At 42.7% G+C, this 16,714-nt stretch overlaps 1 protein-coding gene, 1 long non-coding RNA gene and 1 other non-coding gene across 6 annotated transcripts; 1 reads left to right on the forward strand and 2 right to left on the reverse strand.

Annotated features, from left to right (window-relative positions):
* Nucleotides 1-3,530: 3,530 nt before the first annotated feature.
* On the reverse strand, nt 3,531-7,647 carry LOC123159980 (uncharacterized). Of its 4 annotated transcripts, XR_006479949.1 has the most exons (7): nt 7,311-7,647; nt 6,617-6,737; nt 5,865-5,937; nt 5,452-5,582; nt 5,009-5,064; nt 4,277-4,482; nt 3,531-3,864 (listed from the first exon to the last, which is right to left on the reverse strand). It is a non-coding gene; the product is annotated as an uncharacterized lncRNA (long non-coding RNA). The 4 variants fall into 4 exon arrangements; XR_006479947.1 differs by lacking the exon at nt 3,531-3,864 and having other exon boundaries at nt 4,274-4,482; nt 7,311-7,508; XR_006479948.1 differs by lacking the exon at nt 3,531-3,864 and having other exon boundaries at nt 4,274-4,482; nt 6,617-6,765; nt 7,311-7,337.
* An 806-nt stretch (nt 7,648-8,453) lies between these two features.
* Nucleotides 8,454-8,535, forward strand: TRNAS-AGA (transfer RNA serine (anticodon AGA)). The gene has a single exon. It is a non-coding gene; the product is annotated as a tRNA-Ser (tRNA).
* A 1,107-nt stretch (nt 8,536-9,642) lies between these two features.
* Nucleotides 9,643-12,382, reverse strand: LOC123158385 (serine carboxypeptidase-like 51). The gene is made up of 12 exons (XM_044576400.1): nt 12,163-12,382; nt 11,986-12,080; nt 11,787-11,894; nt 11,450-11,696; nt 11,278-11,321; nt 11,084-11,151; nt 10,838-10,943; nt 10,476-10,712; nt 10,316-10,366; nt 10,103-10,155; nt 9,852-9,993; nt 9,643-9,711 (listed from the first exon to the last, which is right to left on the reverse strand). Exons 1-12 carry the CDS (start codon nt 12,290-12,292, stop codon nt 9,643-9,645), a joined length of 1,350 nt encoding a protein of 449 aa, XP_044432335.1. The 5' UTR covers nt 12,293-12,382.
* Between the last annotated feature and the right edge of the window lie 4,332 nt (nt 12,383-16,714).

The raw sequence follows: 16,714 nt of genomic DNA on the forward strand, positions 1-16,714 counted from the left end.
ACAACTACACCAATTAGTGAGGAAGCTAATGATATTGATCATGAAACTTCAGATCAAGTTTCTACTGAACCTCGTAGGTCTACCAGAATAAGATCTGCACCAGAATGGTACGTTAATCCAATTCTGGAAGTCATGTTGCTTGACCATGATGAACCTACGAACTATGAGGAAGCGATGATGAGCCCAGATTCCGCAAAATGGCTAGAGGCCATGAAATCTGAGATGTGATCCATGTATGAAAACAAAGTATGGACTTTGGTTGACTTGCCCGATGATCGGCAAGCAATTGAGAATAAATGGATTTTTAAGAAGAAGACTGACGCAGATGGTAATGTAACTGTCTATAAAGCTCGACTTGTTGCGAAAGGTTTTCGACAAGTTCAAGGAGTTGACTACGATGAGACTTTCTCACCCGTAGCAATGCTTAAGTCTGTCCGAATCATGTTAGCTATTGCTGCATTTCATGATTATGAAATTTGGCAAATGGATGTCAAAACAGCATTCTTGAATGGATTTCTGGAAGAAGAGTTGTATATGATGCAGCCAGAAGGTTTTGTTAATCCAAAAGGTGCTAACAAAGTGTGCAAGCTCCAGTGTTCCATTTATGGACTGGTGCAAGCATCTCGGAGTTGGAATAAACGCTTTTATAGTGTGATCAAAGCATATGGTTTTATACAGACTTTTGGAGAAGCCTGTATTTACAAGAAAGTGAGTGGGAGCTCTGTAGCATTTCTGATATTATATGTAGATGACATATTATTAATTGGAAATGATATAGAATTTCTGGATAGCATAAAGGGATACTTGAATAAAAGTTTTTCAATGAAAGACCTCGGTGAAGCTGCTTACATATTGGGCATCAAGATCTATAGAGATAGATCAAGACGCTTGATAGGACTTTCACAAAGCACATACCTTGATAAAATTTTGAAAAAGTTCAAAATGGATCAGGCAAAGAAAGGGTTCTTGCCCGTACTGCAAGGTGTGAAGTTGAGTCAAACTCAATGCCCGACCACAGCAGAAGATAGAGAGAAAATGAAAGATGTTCCCTATGCTTCAGCCATAGGCTCTATCATGTATGCAATGCTGTGTACCAGACCTGACGTATGCTTAGCAATAAGCTTGGCAGGAAGGTACCAAAGTAATCCAGGAGTGAATCACTGGACGGCGGTCAAGAACATCCTGAAATACCTGAAAAGGACTAAGGATATGTTTCTTGTATATGGAGGTGACAAAGAGCTAGTCGTAAATGGTTACGTCGATGCAAGCTTTGACACTGATCTGGACGATTCTAAATCGCAAACCGGATACGTGTTTTTATTAAACGGTGGAGCTGTAAGTTGGTGCAGTTCTAAACAAAGCGTCGTGGCGGGATCTACATGTGAAGCGGAGTACATAGCTGCTTCGGAAGCAACAAATGAAGGAGTCTGGATAAAGGAGTTCATTTCCGATCTAGGTGTCATACCTAGTGCATCGAGACCAATGAAAATCTTCTGTGACAATACTGGTGCAATTGCCTTGGCAAAGGAATCCAGATTTCACAAGAGGACTAAGCACATCAAGAGATGCTTCAATTCCAATCGGGACCAAGTCCAAGTGGGAGACATAGAGATTTGCAAGATACATACGGATCTGAATGTTGCAGACCCATTGACTAAGCCACTCTCACGAGCAAAACATGATCAGCACCAAGACTCCATGGGTGTTAGAATCATTACTATGTAATCTATATTATTGACTCTAGTGCAAGTGTGAGACTGAAGGAAATATGCCCTAGAGGCAATAATAAAGTTATTATTTATTTCCTCATATCATGATAAATGTTTATTATTCATGCTAGAATTGTATTAACCGAAAACATGATACATGTGTGAATACATAGACAAACATATAGTCACTAGTATGCCTCTACTTGACTAGCTCATTAATCAAAGATGGTTATGTTTCCTAATCATAGACATGTGTTGTCATTTGATTAATGGGATCACATCATTAGGAGAATGATGTGATTGACATGACCCATTCCGTTAGCATAGCACTTGATCGTTTAGTATATTGCTATTGCTTTCTTCATGACTTATACATGTTCCTGTAACTATGAGAATTATGCAACTCCCGTTTACCGGAGGAACACTTTGGGTACTACCAAACGTCACAACGTAACTGGGTGATTATAAAGGAGTACTACAGGTGTCTCCGAAGGTACATGTTGAGTTGGCGTATTTCGAGATTAGGTTTTGTCACTCCGATTGTCGGAGAGGTATCTCTGGGCCCTCTCGGTAATGCACATCATTATAAGCCTTGCAAGCAATGTGACCAAATGAGTTGGTTACGGGATGATGCATTACGGAACGAGTAAAGAGACTTGCCGGTAACGAGATTGAACTAGGTATTGGATACCGACGATCAAATCGCGGGCAAGTAACATACCGATGACAAAGGGAATAACGTATGTTGTTATGCGGCCTGACCGACAAAGATCTTCGTAGAATATGTAGGAACCAATATGGGCATCCAGGTTCTGCTATTGGTTATTGACCGAGAATAGTTCTAGGTCATGTCTACATAGTTCTTGAACCCGTAGGGTCCGCACGCTTAACGTTACAATGACAGTTTTATTATGAGTTTATAAGTTTTGATGTACCGAAGTTTGTTTGGAGTCCCGGATGTGATCACGGAAATAACGAGGAGTCTCAAAATGGTCGAGACATAAAGATCGATATATTGGAAGCCTATATTTGGACATCGGAATCGTTCCGGGTGAAATCGGCATTTTACCGGAGTACCGGGAGGTTACCGGAACCCCCCGGGGGGTTATTGGGCCTACATGGGCCTCGAGGGAGAAGAGGGAAGGAGGCAGGAGGGGGCCGCGTGCCCCTCCCCTCTTCCTCCTCTTTCCCCCCTTCTCCTAGTCCAACTAGGAAAGAAGGGAGTCCTACTCCCGGTGGGAGTAGGACTCCCCCCTTGGCGCGCCTTCCTTGGCCGGCCGCCTCCTCCCCCTGGCTCCTTTATATACGGGGGCGGGGGGCACCCCATAGACACAAGTTGATCTACGGATCGTTCCTTAGCCGTGTGCGGTGCCCCCCTCCACCATATTCCACCTCGCTCATATCGTCGCGGAGTTTAGGCGAAGCCCTGTGCCGGTAGAGCATCATCATCATCACCATGTCGTCGTGCTAACGGAACTCATCCCCGAAGCTTTGCTGGATCGGAGCCCGGGGATCGTCATCGAGCTGAACGTGTGCTGAACTCGGAGGTGTCGTACGTTCGGTGCTTGGATCGGTCGGATCGTGAAGACGTACGACTACATCAACCGCGTTGTGCTAACGCTTCCGCTTACGGTCTACGAGGGTACGTGGACAACACGCTCCCCTCTCGTTGCTATGCCATCACCATGATCTTGCGTGTACGTAGGAATTTTTTTGAAATTACTACGTTCCCCAACAGTGTAGAGTTACACAATTGAAACAATGAAAGAACAAAAGACTGACCAAAGACACCCTTTCCAGAATGCAACACATGAGAAAAATATTGTCCAGGAAATAAATATGATTACTACAACTTCACCTCATTCAAAACAATCAGGATGAGTTCTGGAAGACCAATTTCCACAAACCTAGCTACCTATATTTCATTATGCATGTATCTTTTATTCACTCTTCCAAGAATACAGAAGCAAGGCAAATAAGCCGGCGATGGAGCAAAACTGAAAGCCAAGTTTATAAAGACCAATGAATGAACTACAACTGGTGATTAGAAGATTACATTGGGCGCAGGCGTCGCTGTCCTTGATGCTGCTGATCCTGGGGAACCGTCGTCACAGACGATGCCAATGTCCATGTCTTCCATTGTGAGATTTTTTATCTGAGATTGAAGAGGGATAGTGCAGTGAGGAGAAAGGAAACGAAGCAGGAAATCGAATATTGTTGTAAGAGTGTGAGCCAATCGGTTAAGAGTGTGCGTTAATATATTGTTGTTCGAAAAGAATAGCTCATATATTATATGTAGTAAGTACATTAGGTTGGAAATGATGCACTAAGTTATGTAGGATGGCCAATGTCTCGCAGAAAGATAAATAACCTTTTTAGTTATCTCACAAATATGAAATAACGATGCTCTTTGAATAAATGAATACTGGTTTCTGTAAGAGGAATTGAAGTAAATGTAATACTAAATGGAAAAACAGAACCGTGCCTTGCAAATGTTTGTTTTTTTACGTAAAGGAAAAGAAACACCTTTTCTTGTGAGTAACAAAAGGAAAAAAAGAAAGAAAGACCTTTCTGTTCTGCGTATATGGAGATAAGTATTTCAATGGCCCATATGTTATTTAGCCCGGCCCATGAATAGCGACAGTCGTGGCCCGTGAAGAGCTGAATATGAAGCGGCAGCGAGTGGATCCAGCGAGCTTGTGTATCCCCTTTCTTCCTCGTCTCTTCAGTTCGGCGCCAGAGGCGTCTACATACGCTGGAAGCATGGATTTTACTACAAAAGGGAAGGCATCAACAAGCATAAGTATCTCAATTTTAGCCACCAATGCAGAAGACAGGTCATGTGCTTTTGTTCAAGCTATGCAATATTAATAATCATATATTTGTTTGCCCATAGGAATAATAATCGCAAGGTAGTCTAACCATTAGCAAATATTCTATTAAGGGAAACAACAACACAATTAAATGGCAGAAACTCTAAAAGGGGCAAATAGTCATTGGCTTGAAATCATCATCTTGCTCGTGAGCAAATAAACACGATTGTTTAATTATCTCATAACAAGCTAGATCAAAAGCATTAAACAACCTAGGGTGTGCCTAGCCTTACAGAATATCATAACACATACATTTGGTGGAGAAGGCAGACAATTATGTACTGTGAGCCAGTCACACTACCACGAAAACCATGATAAACCTTGATAAGACCAGGTCGACCATATGGTGGCAAAATCATCAAAGAGGTATATGGGGAAGAACTCATCGGAGCAAAGCCAATAGAACAATAAGTAGATCTCACTTACATGCAGCGCCAGCGAAACCAATCATAAATTTGGACCAGTGTTTCGGCGAGAAATTACTGCACAACAATGGCAACCGACCACAAGGCCTTTAAAGATGAATATAATATATTAACACAACAGCAGTTCAGTTTCCGTAAGCGGAACAATGAAGAAATATATCGTATAAGTTTACTTAATTTGGTCACATATTGTAACCAGAAGTATTTATGTGCACAAAAAAGGAAGGCAGACTTTCCTTTGGTCTAATTTTCACAAATTAGTTCTGACTGCCTACTGAATGGAAGCTACTAAGTTGAGTAAAACCAAGCATGTATGTGATCTGACCATCGTCAACTGCAAGTAAACTAAGTAACTAACTATATGTACCAAAATGTACAAAGCTCAAGGTCTGTTAGGGAGACAAATAGTTAGGGGGACAAACACAACAAATAGAGGATGCACACCTGATGCCTGTTGAAGTTTGCTTCGGCCTCCCCTCAAGGACAAATCCAAAACAGAATCAGCAAGCCTGTGTGCCTCCGTGGCAAGCTTTCCACATCTCCGTCTTTAGTGTATCAACTTAAATATTGACAATCTATGCACTCACAAATGGAGGTAATGGTAACAAGTAAGTAAAACACACATGCATGGTATGAGTCTTTGGCATCACCAATAAAATGAACTATGCACAATGAACATGGTACAGAAACAATCACAATGATGAATAAATAAATTGCTCTATCGATGGAATCCACAAACACCTCGGCAATACAAATTATATTGTATTTCGAATAGGAAAGCTAATCCAAACACAACCTTCAACAAAAAATCTGCAACACGAGAATGGTCCAAGACAAAAGGTATGTGTGTTACTAACCTATCGCATAAATGTGTCGTCATAATGGCTATGTGTAGAATTTGACAAGGTTATAGTTTCCACTCCTTGGACTCTGAAAAACAGAATGATAAATATGGTGAGCACATAATAACATAACATTGAAGTTGTAATGTTCAATCAACACACTGCAGCCATCTTCATATGCGTAAACCACTGCTGCTCTACAAACCTATATTACCTGGATAATTATTCTGTTCTATCATCAGTGAAAACATGCCTATGAGGCATCCTTACTTCCCTCCATTGTTTTGGTGATATTTCTCATCTTCACCCTACTGCTATTTGGATCTTTATTTTATACTTCACACCCAAAAAATGAGTCTGTGGTGGAGTAAGTTGACCATGTCTTCTCGCATAATTATTCCAATTAAAAGTAGCCTTTTCTTGATCTTTCTTTTAAGCAAATACTAATAGTTGAAAGAGGATAAACCACAACGTCGGTTCGAATGAGACCTCCGTGGAACGATCTAGCTAAAATGACACCGCCAGTAATCAACAAAAAAAAAAATTGAGAGCTCATCACAGAGCAAAACAGAAAAGATTTCTAAATCTGAAAACTCGAATTAAACAAATATTAGAGACTCCATGGCGTAAATTGCAATGGATAACAAAGCACACTTATAGGAAATAAACAACATGTATTCATGTGAACAGAAGTTCCATATTCAAAGCCAAAAACTGATATGTTGGGTTTTGAAGAAGATTCAAACATCAGATGTACTGAATCTTACATCTGAACCACACCATAGTTGGTCCACGGAATGCCTCTCCACTGCCTCCGGTAGCAGCACCATTTTTCAGCAGCAGCAGCCTCGCCTCATCAGCTGATGGAGGTAACATCAAGCACTCACGCTGATTTTGCAGAGAACAACAGTAAAACCTACAACTATCAGTTATGAATAATAATAAAACGGTGGGATCAATTATTTAGAAACAAGTGAGCACCTATTATTAGAGAAGCCGGTGCATCACATTTATCTCTCCTCTTGCAAATTGTAAAAAAATTGAGCAGTGCAAATTGTAATTAATATCACTGAACAAGAATACTATAGGATTATTGATTTATTCGTGCGAAGACAAACAGGATAAGTCACCTGAACCATCTATGTTAATTTAGGTGAGAGCAAATCAGTATGTTATGCAATAGTTTGATACCATAAAAAACAGTTGGAGAATGATCAAATAAATTTATTACCCAGCAGCGCCACCGGATGTTCTGTGTTCAAGAGCAGTGCAAACATAGGCCGATGTGTATAACAAAAGAAGTGTTTGCATCCAAGGATAACACAGGAACATACGTGATTGTGTGTGTGTAAGAGAGAGAAGAGAGAGAGAGAAATATCCTCTTCTTTCTCACATCTGCACAAGTTGACATAGATCAAGAAATCAAAAAAAGATTGGGGGAGGCAAATGACGAGGTCATACATAGGCAGCCCAGATTGGGGACGGGGATGACGGCCGGCGCGCAACGGACGACCACTCATCCACTCAGAGCTCCAACCTTGCTTCTCCTTCCCCCATCGCTATCCTCCTCCCTCCTTGCTCCACCACGCCCACCATGAAGATCATGCAACCCATGCTCTTGTATGGTGGTGACTTGTGCCCGATCTAGAACGTGGGGAGGAGAGAAGCGAATGGGAGGAGAAGAGGCACTGCTCCCCTCCTCCTGTCGAGTCCTCCTCGAGGGCGAGCTCCTCCTGCGAGGCCGGATCAAGGCCGACGGGCGACGGCAGAGCACGGCCCGGCCGAGGCTGAGGCGGCGGCGGCAGCAGGAGAGGAGGTGGAGGCGGCGGCGGCAAGAGAGAGAGGAGGCGGCTGCGGGGCGCGGGCTAGGTCTGGCTGCTTTTACTCTTTTCTCTAGATGCGGCTTCCCTTTTTCTTTTCTCTCGTGCCCGCTCGCCCAGGCCGCCCGCTCGCTCGCTGCTCTCTCTGAGCCGGGCACCCAGGAGACCGACAAATGGGCCCGATGCGGCTGAAGCGGAGGCGCCGCCGCCGGGTGCGAACGAGGACAGTAAAAAACGCCTTGACAGTCCACGATCGATTGGCCACAGCCCACGAGCGACCTGCCCCTGCTTTTCATCCACAGAAGCACGCACCATCCATGCGTCGCTGTAAGGCTGCCACACCCCAAAACGTGACCCACTCGTCAGCTGCTCATGGGCCGATTACGGGGCGTACAAGAAAACGAGCGGTCGGATACTTACCAGGTCAATGAAAATTACTGTTACGACGCCAGCGAGGCGAAGCGTGCGTGCAGGATCGTTTTGAAATCGCGATGGCGCTGAATGGGCGGGTACTCTAGCAGCTTTTATATGTTAGATGGGCAAGGAAACTAGGGGCTGATCTTACTTGTGAGTGATGAGTGTCTAACGGTGAAATTAGGAGTTGATGTTGTTTGGCCACTGTACATTTGTGACTGAGAGTATATAATGTGGTTGATTGATCGCAGTGAACATGGAAACATGGCTTAATTGCTAGCGTTCTGGTTCAAACGGTTTATGTACTTCATAATTGTACGAGGAAAGAAGACTACGTTATGTAGGGGACTGCCAGAGAATACGCATGCAAGTGGTCGTGCCGGAGTGGTTATCGGGCATGACTAGAAATCATGTGGGCTTTGCCCGCGCAGGTTCGAATCCTGCCGACCACGCCTGTTCGTTTTCTTCTTCTTTCCCTATGCTTGTTTCTTTTTTGAACACTTCCCTATGCTTGTTTCCAACCAGACGAATGGTCTCCAGCAGCGGTTATGCTTGTTTCCGCCGAACATTTATTTTATTTTCACATTTTATGTCATGAACATTTACTACAATTTGTGAACATTAAAAATAATTGTAAACATTTTCTAAAATTCATGAATAATTTTTAAGCTGACAAACATTTCTGAAATTTGAAATTTTATTTAAAATTTGTGAATATTTTTCGAAATCCAAGAAATTTTTAAAATTTTGAACATATTTGTGAAATTCATGGTTTTAATTTGCAATGTTTTTTAAAAAAATTAGTGAGCATCTTTTGATTTAACGAACTTTAAAAGAAAATATAGCCGGCCAATGGCACACACCTATGTTTGGTGGTCCCCTCTCTCACTTCCTTGGCTTTTTATAAGATAACAGCAGAGCAAGTGAAAAAATTATAAGTGGAGCAAGTGAAAACATTATACTAATCGAGCGAGTGAACCAGGGAGCCGAGTTGAGCTAGCGGGAATTTCGTGGGGCAGCTCATCTGAATGTTATAACAGGAGTTTCAAAGTTTCAGTATCGAATAGGAGCTTACAAGGGGCTCGCACAATGACCACTGGCTGACACCGACTCCGAAATGTGTAAAGACACCACAATCACGCACCAAACAAACCCACTCTCCACTCAGAACAAATACCGTCCCTATCAGCACCCAACACAATATATGAACGTAAAAAAAAAATCATAACGTTATTAATACCCAAAGCAACGCAGATAAAACCGAAATGAAACAATCAAGCGCAATGACCTGTTAGAGAAACAGTGATTATGGCCGTCAGGTCTCCACTGCGCGGACTGTATGCAATAAGTCTTGATTTTTGATTATATTTATATACCCTCTCACCGAAAAGTAACACAGCTGCACCACAGCACCGGTACTGTTTGGTATAAGGTCAAACAGATGTCTCTCTATTCATTTAACTGTTAAAAGAAAAAGGAAAAAAAGAAATCCTTTCTTCTGTTGGTGTCAGGCTGGGTGGTGTGTCGTCGTCGTCTTCTTCTACTACTACGTCTTGTTTCTACCGAGCAGGAGACTGCGTAATGTCACCCAGCATCTCGAGTGCAGGGCAAGGGTTGTCGATGGGTACCTGTCAGAGGAGAGGGTCGAGCATTATATTTCAGCCACCATGGAAATTCAACTGGCAGCATATATAACAGCACACCTGCCTGACCCCATAAGGTGCTTAATTATTTGATGAATGATTAAGTGCAAGTTTGTGATGATTACCATGTGCCCAGATCCGAGTATCCAGTAGAATTTCAGGTTCTTGTACGACTTGACGAAGGCCTGGGTGCCAGCCGCGGCCTCACCCCCCTTGCAGTAGACCGGCTTCCTGGGCGCGTCCGTGAACTTCTTCAGGCCTTCCCACCTGACAACAGATACACATACATCAACAGTTAAATTCACTTGTTCAACACACACACACAGACAGACGCACACATAAGTGTATTCTGCACCAGGTGAGTTGCGGCACTTACTTGAGCTTCTCGACCCAGTCGAGTGTTCCCTTGGTTGCGCAGATGAGATCGAGCTGCAAGAACAAGACGTTGATTAGTTGGATCTCATTACAAAATATAAGATGTTTTTACAGTTCAAATTGAACTGCAAAAGCGTCTTATATTTTGGTTACAGAGGTAGTGATGTACTCGGACAGAAGAGAGATGGTGGATTTTTGCTACACCCATATGTACCTGTCCGCTGTAGATGGTCACCTCCACGCCAAGTTTCAGGAGCTCGTCAACCTGCATACGTCCAACATCACTCACACCAGGTTAATGAATTGAACCATTAGTTGCAATTAGCTGCAACGAAATTATAGTATAAACGATGAATCAATCAATCAATCACGACCTCGTGGATTCTAGGATTCATGAAGTCGGCTTTGAGGGCCTCGAACACGTCGCCCGACTGCTCTCCCCAGGTGAAGTTTTGGGGGACGACGCCGAGCTTGGCCTTGACCTCGGCGTTCATGAGGCCGTCGAGGCCGCCTTCCCTCGTCGCCCTGGAGCTCAGGTAGCTCGCGTACCCCACCTTTCTCACGGCCGCCGCGTCCCTCGGCGAGTTGTCCTTGAGGATGTTGTAGAAGTTCTGCATGCCACACCCACACGATTGAGCCCCACGATGTATCAAAAGTTAGAACAGAAAGCAGGTGCTGTGCTACGAGGGAGGGATGAAGAAGAGATAGCTGGCCAGGAAAGGAATAGGATGCGCACGACGTTGTTGCTCTGCTGGTGGACGACAGACTCCAGCCTCTCCCACGACGTCTCCGCCGCCGCGTACTGCTTCGCCTTGAGCTGCGCCTTGATCTGCTGCGCCAGGCTGCGTAAGTAAGTTATAAGTAGAGGTCAAAAGTACGTAAGGTTTTGAACATGCATGGTCCTAAATATGGTATGCTATTGGTGTACTCTTGAAAAAACATGCATGATCGCCGATGCAGAATTGGAATGTGAGGTTTTAACCTGTCGCATTGCTGCAGTCCCTTCTCGTCGATGCGGGACAGCTGGTACAGCAATGGGCCCCACGACAACTGCATCCAGTAAAGAGTAAACCAATCCACAAGAATCCAGTAAATATATAGTAGTAATTCTGTTAATTGGTTACTCGATCGATTTTTGCAAGCACAGCTATCTCATTAGTCATTACTCAGACTTACCACGGAGTCCTCGGGTGAAATCCAGCTATCACCGAGGGCCACACCTGCATGGTTCGTAGTACGTACAACAATTAATATACACCGAAAATATATTAATGGATATTATTAGATGCATGCATGCTACTAGCTCATTAATTATTAATTAATGGATTTGCTAAGGTATTGGCTGTACCTCCAAGCTTGGCGTTGAGGCGTCCTTGGCGGATGGCCTTGAGCGCGGCGAGGGCAGTGGTGACGGCGAACTTGCCGCCGTAGGACTCGGCCACGATGTAGAGCGGGCTCCCCTGCAGCCGCGTCTTGTGGCGGTAGAGCTCGATGAGTAGCGCCGTCAGGTCGCCCGCCGCCTGGGCGTCCGTGCGCGCCATCAGGCTCCGGTTGCCGCCCTCCACGAAGCTGAACCCCGTGCCCACGGGGTTGTCCTGCACGGCCCATCTCAGCATCAGAGATCAACCGGCCATTGCCATTGCCCGGCTGCACGCGAGGAGGAGGAAGAAGAAGAGAGTACTTACGACGAAGAGGAGGTCGGCCTTGTTGAGCCAGGTGGTGACGCGGGGCTTGAGGTCCGCGTCCAGCGGCCCGATCTCCATGAAGTTGCCGTAGCCCGTCCCCGACGCGCCCTGCAATGCACGCATGCCATATTGAATCAGTATGGAAGATACTCCATGGATTGCTTGATTGATTGGTGCTAGCAAGTAGCAAGCTACTCACCGGGCCGCCCTGCAGCCACAGCACGGTCGGCCATGGCGCCCTGCCGTTGTCCACGCGGTGGGGGCTACGGTAGAGCCACCAGAACATGTGCGCCTCTGCAGAACCACGCCACCATGAGCTAGAAGAAGATGTATATATGTACAGTAGTACTGATCGACCGGGAAATAATTTTCTTACTCGGTCGGACTTCCACGTATCCCCACTCCTCCGACCCATCGGCGGTGCCGGAGGCGGCGCTGGAGGGCAGGACGAGGAAGAGGATGACGAGAGCGGCGTAGGCCGGCAGGAGCACCCTCGCCGCCGCCATTGTGGTTGTGGCTGTGTCGCCGTGAGCTGTGGTGTCACAAGGACTCGTCGTCTCGTCGTGGACCACAGGAAGCACGCAGGAGGCCGTGTGTGATGCATGCTGGATATATACTGTGGTGGTGGGACGTTGGTTTGATCAAACAAGGTTTGACTTTCAGAAAATACTACTCCCACCGTTTCTAAGGGCCTGTTCGGCCTTCCGCCAGCTCCGCGGATCTGCGGAGCGCGTATATCCCAGCTCCACCTTTTCAGCCTGCAGCTCCGCCGGCTCCGCGAGCTGACTCGGGAGTGGAGGGATTCCGAACGCTCCCTAAATATACAATTCCTTTGAGATTTCGATATAAACTACATATGGATGTATATAGACATATTTTAAAATATATATTCACTTATTTTGCGATGTATGTAGTCTTTTATTAGAATCTCTAAAAAGACTTATAATTAGAAACGGAGGGAGTACATTTTGGAATAGAGGGAGTATAGGGTTGTATATTTATTTTATTATTTTCTGAGTGGAGGTTGTATTTTTATTATTAATTAGGAATATGTACATTGTTGTTCGCACACAACAATTAATAAGTTTCTTTTTATAAAATGAGCATCAATCTAAAAAATCAAGCCATTAATACAATTAATTACATATGCAATTAATTAGATTCATTTTGGAGTAGATATTTTTTATGCAAAATAAATTTAGAAATCAAGTCATTAATGCAATTAATTAATGAAAATAATATCCGACGAATCGTTTGTTCGGGATGTTTTCCCAGTGAACATGCTAGTTGTGGTTCGATTATCTGGGGCGACTAGCGGCACAAGACTTGTACCACACCAGCTTTTCAGACTCGTTCACTATAGAGTGCATCATATCAAAAGTCCTATCTTCTTTTCTTTTCACAAAAAAAGAGAGCAACGTGGGGGTCTCAAACTCACAACCTCCCACAGGTGTGGCGACACCCTTGCCACTTGGAGCGAAGCGGTTTTGTGAACATATATGCTATGTATTTGAAGCTAAATTCTTTTAAATTCATTATTCATTTTTAAAAAATTCATTTTTTCCTCATTTCTGGAAAAACAAAAATCCCTATATTTTAGAGGGAAAATTTTCTAAACTTGCTATGTGCATTTTTATTATAGGTAGCATGGCAATTTTTTTTGAACCATGAAATTTTTTGTGTTCCAACACATTGCAATTTTTAGGTCTTTCTGTAATGCCCCCATGGCAAGCTTTCATAAATTTTATCACTTACTCACGTGGAAACTTGAAATTTAAACATTTGTTTACGTTGTTTAAATAATAGTTGGAAATTGAAAAATTCTTCACAACTACAACTTTTAGGAATGGTTATTTCAAAATTAAACACTGTTTGTATTTTTAAAATCTTGTACTTGCTTTTAAAAATTAAAATATCTAAGTTTGTTCGAGCTTTTCAAAAAATATCCAGATTCTCAAACATTATTTTCCTTTTAAAACAAGTTCACAATTTTCAAAAATGTCTGAAAATTTTAAAAAATGTTCAGATCTGGTACTGCTATTAGTACTTAAACTTCTACTTTGGTCATTGGTTACTTATAATTCTTAGCCCAACTAGTCGGCAACACACCTTTGCCAACAGTTGGTCTCATTTTCAATTCGATGTGACGGCACCCCATTCAGCCTATTTGACGCAAAACACGTCAAATAGGTGCGTCCCTCATTCACTTGTGTGTTTTTTTATCCTTTTTCTCTTCTAGGTATGGATTTTCTTTTGATTCTCTTTTATTTTTCTACTTTTTCTTTCTTTATACTTTTCACACTATAAATATTGTTTAAATCAAATGTAATTCATGAATTCAAGAAAAAGTTCGTGAATTCTAAAAGTATTACAAATTTGAAAAATGTTTGTGAATTGAAAAAGTTTAGCCAAATAAATAAAAAGTTCATGAATTAAAAAAAACATCGTGTAAGTAAAAAAAGATTCATGGATAAAAAAATCGCTCACAAATTTGTAAAACATTCATAATCGTAAAACATATTTGTGGATTCACAAAAAATCGTGCAAATTTGACACCTTCACTAGTAGTTGGTCTCGGTCTAAATTCCATGCAAGGATACCCCACACAGCCTATTGAATGTAAAACACGTCAAATAGATGGTCCCCTTAATCCCATATGTGTTTTTCCCTTCTGCTTTTTTCCCCATTTTTCCCTTCTAGGTATGGATTTTATTTTGGTTCTCTTTTGTTTTTTTATGATTTTCTTTCTTTATAGTTTTCTACACTATAATATTTTTATATCAAATAGAAATCATGAAGTCAAGAAAAAGTTTGTGAATTAAAAAATATGCGCAATATCCCCTTAATCATGAAGTCAACGTAGCCGAAGTAACCAGCACCTCTCAGCTGCGGCGTCACCTGGGCACGGCACAGAACATAGTTGGTGCGGGTAAGCTTCTCGATGACCTGCCCCATGGAGGCGGTCTGAACGGAGCTTGAGGAGGACGACATGGCTGGTGATAGGTTTTGCTAGATGTAGTGGATAGAGGAGGCTCTGATTACCATGTAAACGAGCGGAGAACGTCGTACCTCGTTGGAGGCGACGGTTGCGTGTTATATAGGCAGGGGCATCTCCCTGATAAGCATACAAAGTTGTTGGAATTACATCTTGAGAAACAAGGAAGATCTAGAGAGATAGAGAGATAAGAAGTTACAACAAGATGGACTCTATCTATCTAGCCAGGCCAGGTTCGGCCGGTGCGCCCTATGGGCCTATTGCGCTATGTTTAACATGTAAAGTCATAATCTTGATGCCACACTAGTTCTTTTTGGTATCCCAGGGGTCAAATGAAACCTGAAAAGTGTCCTGCTACTAATGATTCTTCCTCCAATTCTCTCTTTTCTTTTGATCATAAATTCTCTAATGATTTATGACCTAACATCATTCTTGCTGAGGTGGTTGACTTGATGAGCGAATTTCCTTGTGGTTTTAGGAGGGTCACTAGCTATTCCAGTTTCAAGGATGCCACAGTTCTGCTACTGGAAGGACTTCCTTCGGCTGTCCAGACATCATGTTTTGTTAATCAAATTCAGTGAAGATCCACCAACAACGACCTTGGTCTAGGAAGGAGAAGAAAAAGCAGAAGTAGTAGAAGAAGAGGAAACAACCACGATAAGATAACTGGTTTCCACAATGTTATTGTCAACCCTGGTAAGACCTCAGACATTTCTTATTGCCGACGGTTTCACCCTTTGTGATTTGTGTATGTAGACAATTTTTTTTTGTCGTGACTGTAGAAAGATCTATCGTGAAGATGGTATTTGGAACACACTTCATGTCCGGCATGAAAATCCTTGTTCTAGCCTTTGCTGGCCGAATTCATCGGCTGTGAACTTGCATCATTATCTTGTTGAAGATGTTGTCTCCTTGCTCATGTGCTGGCCTTAATGGTCGGTCTTGGCCACCAGAATGGAAATCCTTGTTTTGCCCATCTTCGGTCGGACGTGACAACATCGGCGTGAGGGCGTTGATTCCTTGTTGAAGGTGTTGCTGCTGAAGAAATTGACCTAGCCGTAAGTGTAAAAAATAATGTCTTATAATGTCTAATAATACCGATTGCCTGCATTTCGCTAGCTACAAAAAGATATCATTCCGAGCCTTTGACCATAACTAGAGAGTTGACAGCTTGAGGTCCGACTAGAGTATTTGATCAATATTTTGCTAGAAGGATGAAGCGTGAATGACCTTACAGGAACCAACTTTCTTCTTCAGGATCAGCAGCTACGCAGCAGTTCGTTTCCCATGATGGCCAAGACCGACACATCAGCTGCTATAAAAAATTAGATAAAATGATGGAGGTGGTAAAAAAAAAAGGAGCGCGTAGATGACGAGAAAGAAGACGTAACCAATGAATGAAACAAATATGTGGTCCGAGCATGATTCATGCAATCATGCTTGCGTACACGCAACACAATTAGCTGCCATATATATATATATATATATATATATATATATATATATATATATATATATATATATATATTTTGCGGGGGGCTGCCATATATATTATGGGTTGAGTTACACAACTTGGATAACTAAACCTGGAATTCGGTCTCGTTCGATGGTTTCTTTGATGAAATCGGAGGGAAACCCCCTCTTTTGTTAAAAAAAAAGCACAACTTGAATAATTTATTATTATTTCACGTGTCCTTTAAAAATTATGTGAATTTTTTAGGTAACACAATTAAATGCAATGGATGACCTGTACATAGTTAACATAGGATACTAAACTAACTTAAGCATGCATGCATGCACCGAGGGAGGGCGTATACATTTGGCATGCAAATTAATCATGAGTACGATGCATTCGTCCATGTCTTTTCATGGATAAGGTAGAACATCAAGAAGTAAAAGTGGCACTAGAGACAATGACATTGAGAATTTTCAA

This window comes from Triticum aestivum, chromosome 7B, assembly GCF_018294505.1.
Source record: "Triticum aestivum cultivar Chinese Spring chromosome 7B, IWGSC CS RefSeq v2.1, whole genome shotgun sequence".
NCBI classification, from domain to species: Eukaryota; Viridiplantae; Streptophyta; class Magnoliopsida; order Poales; family Poaceae; genus Triticum; species Triticum aestivum.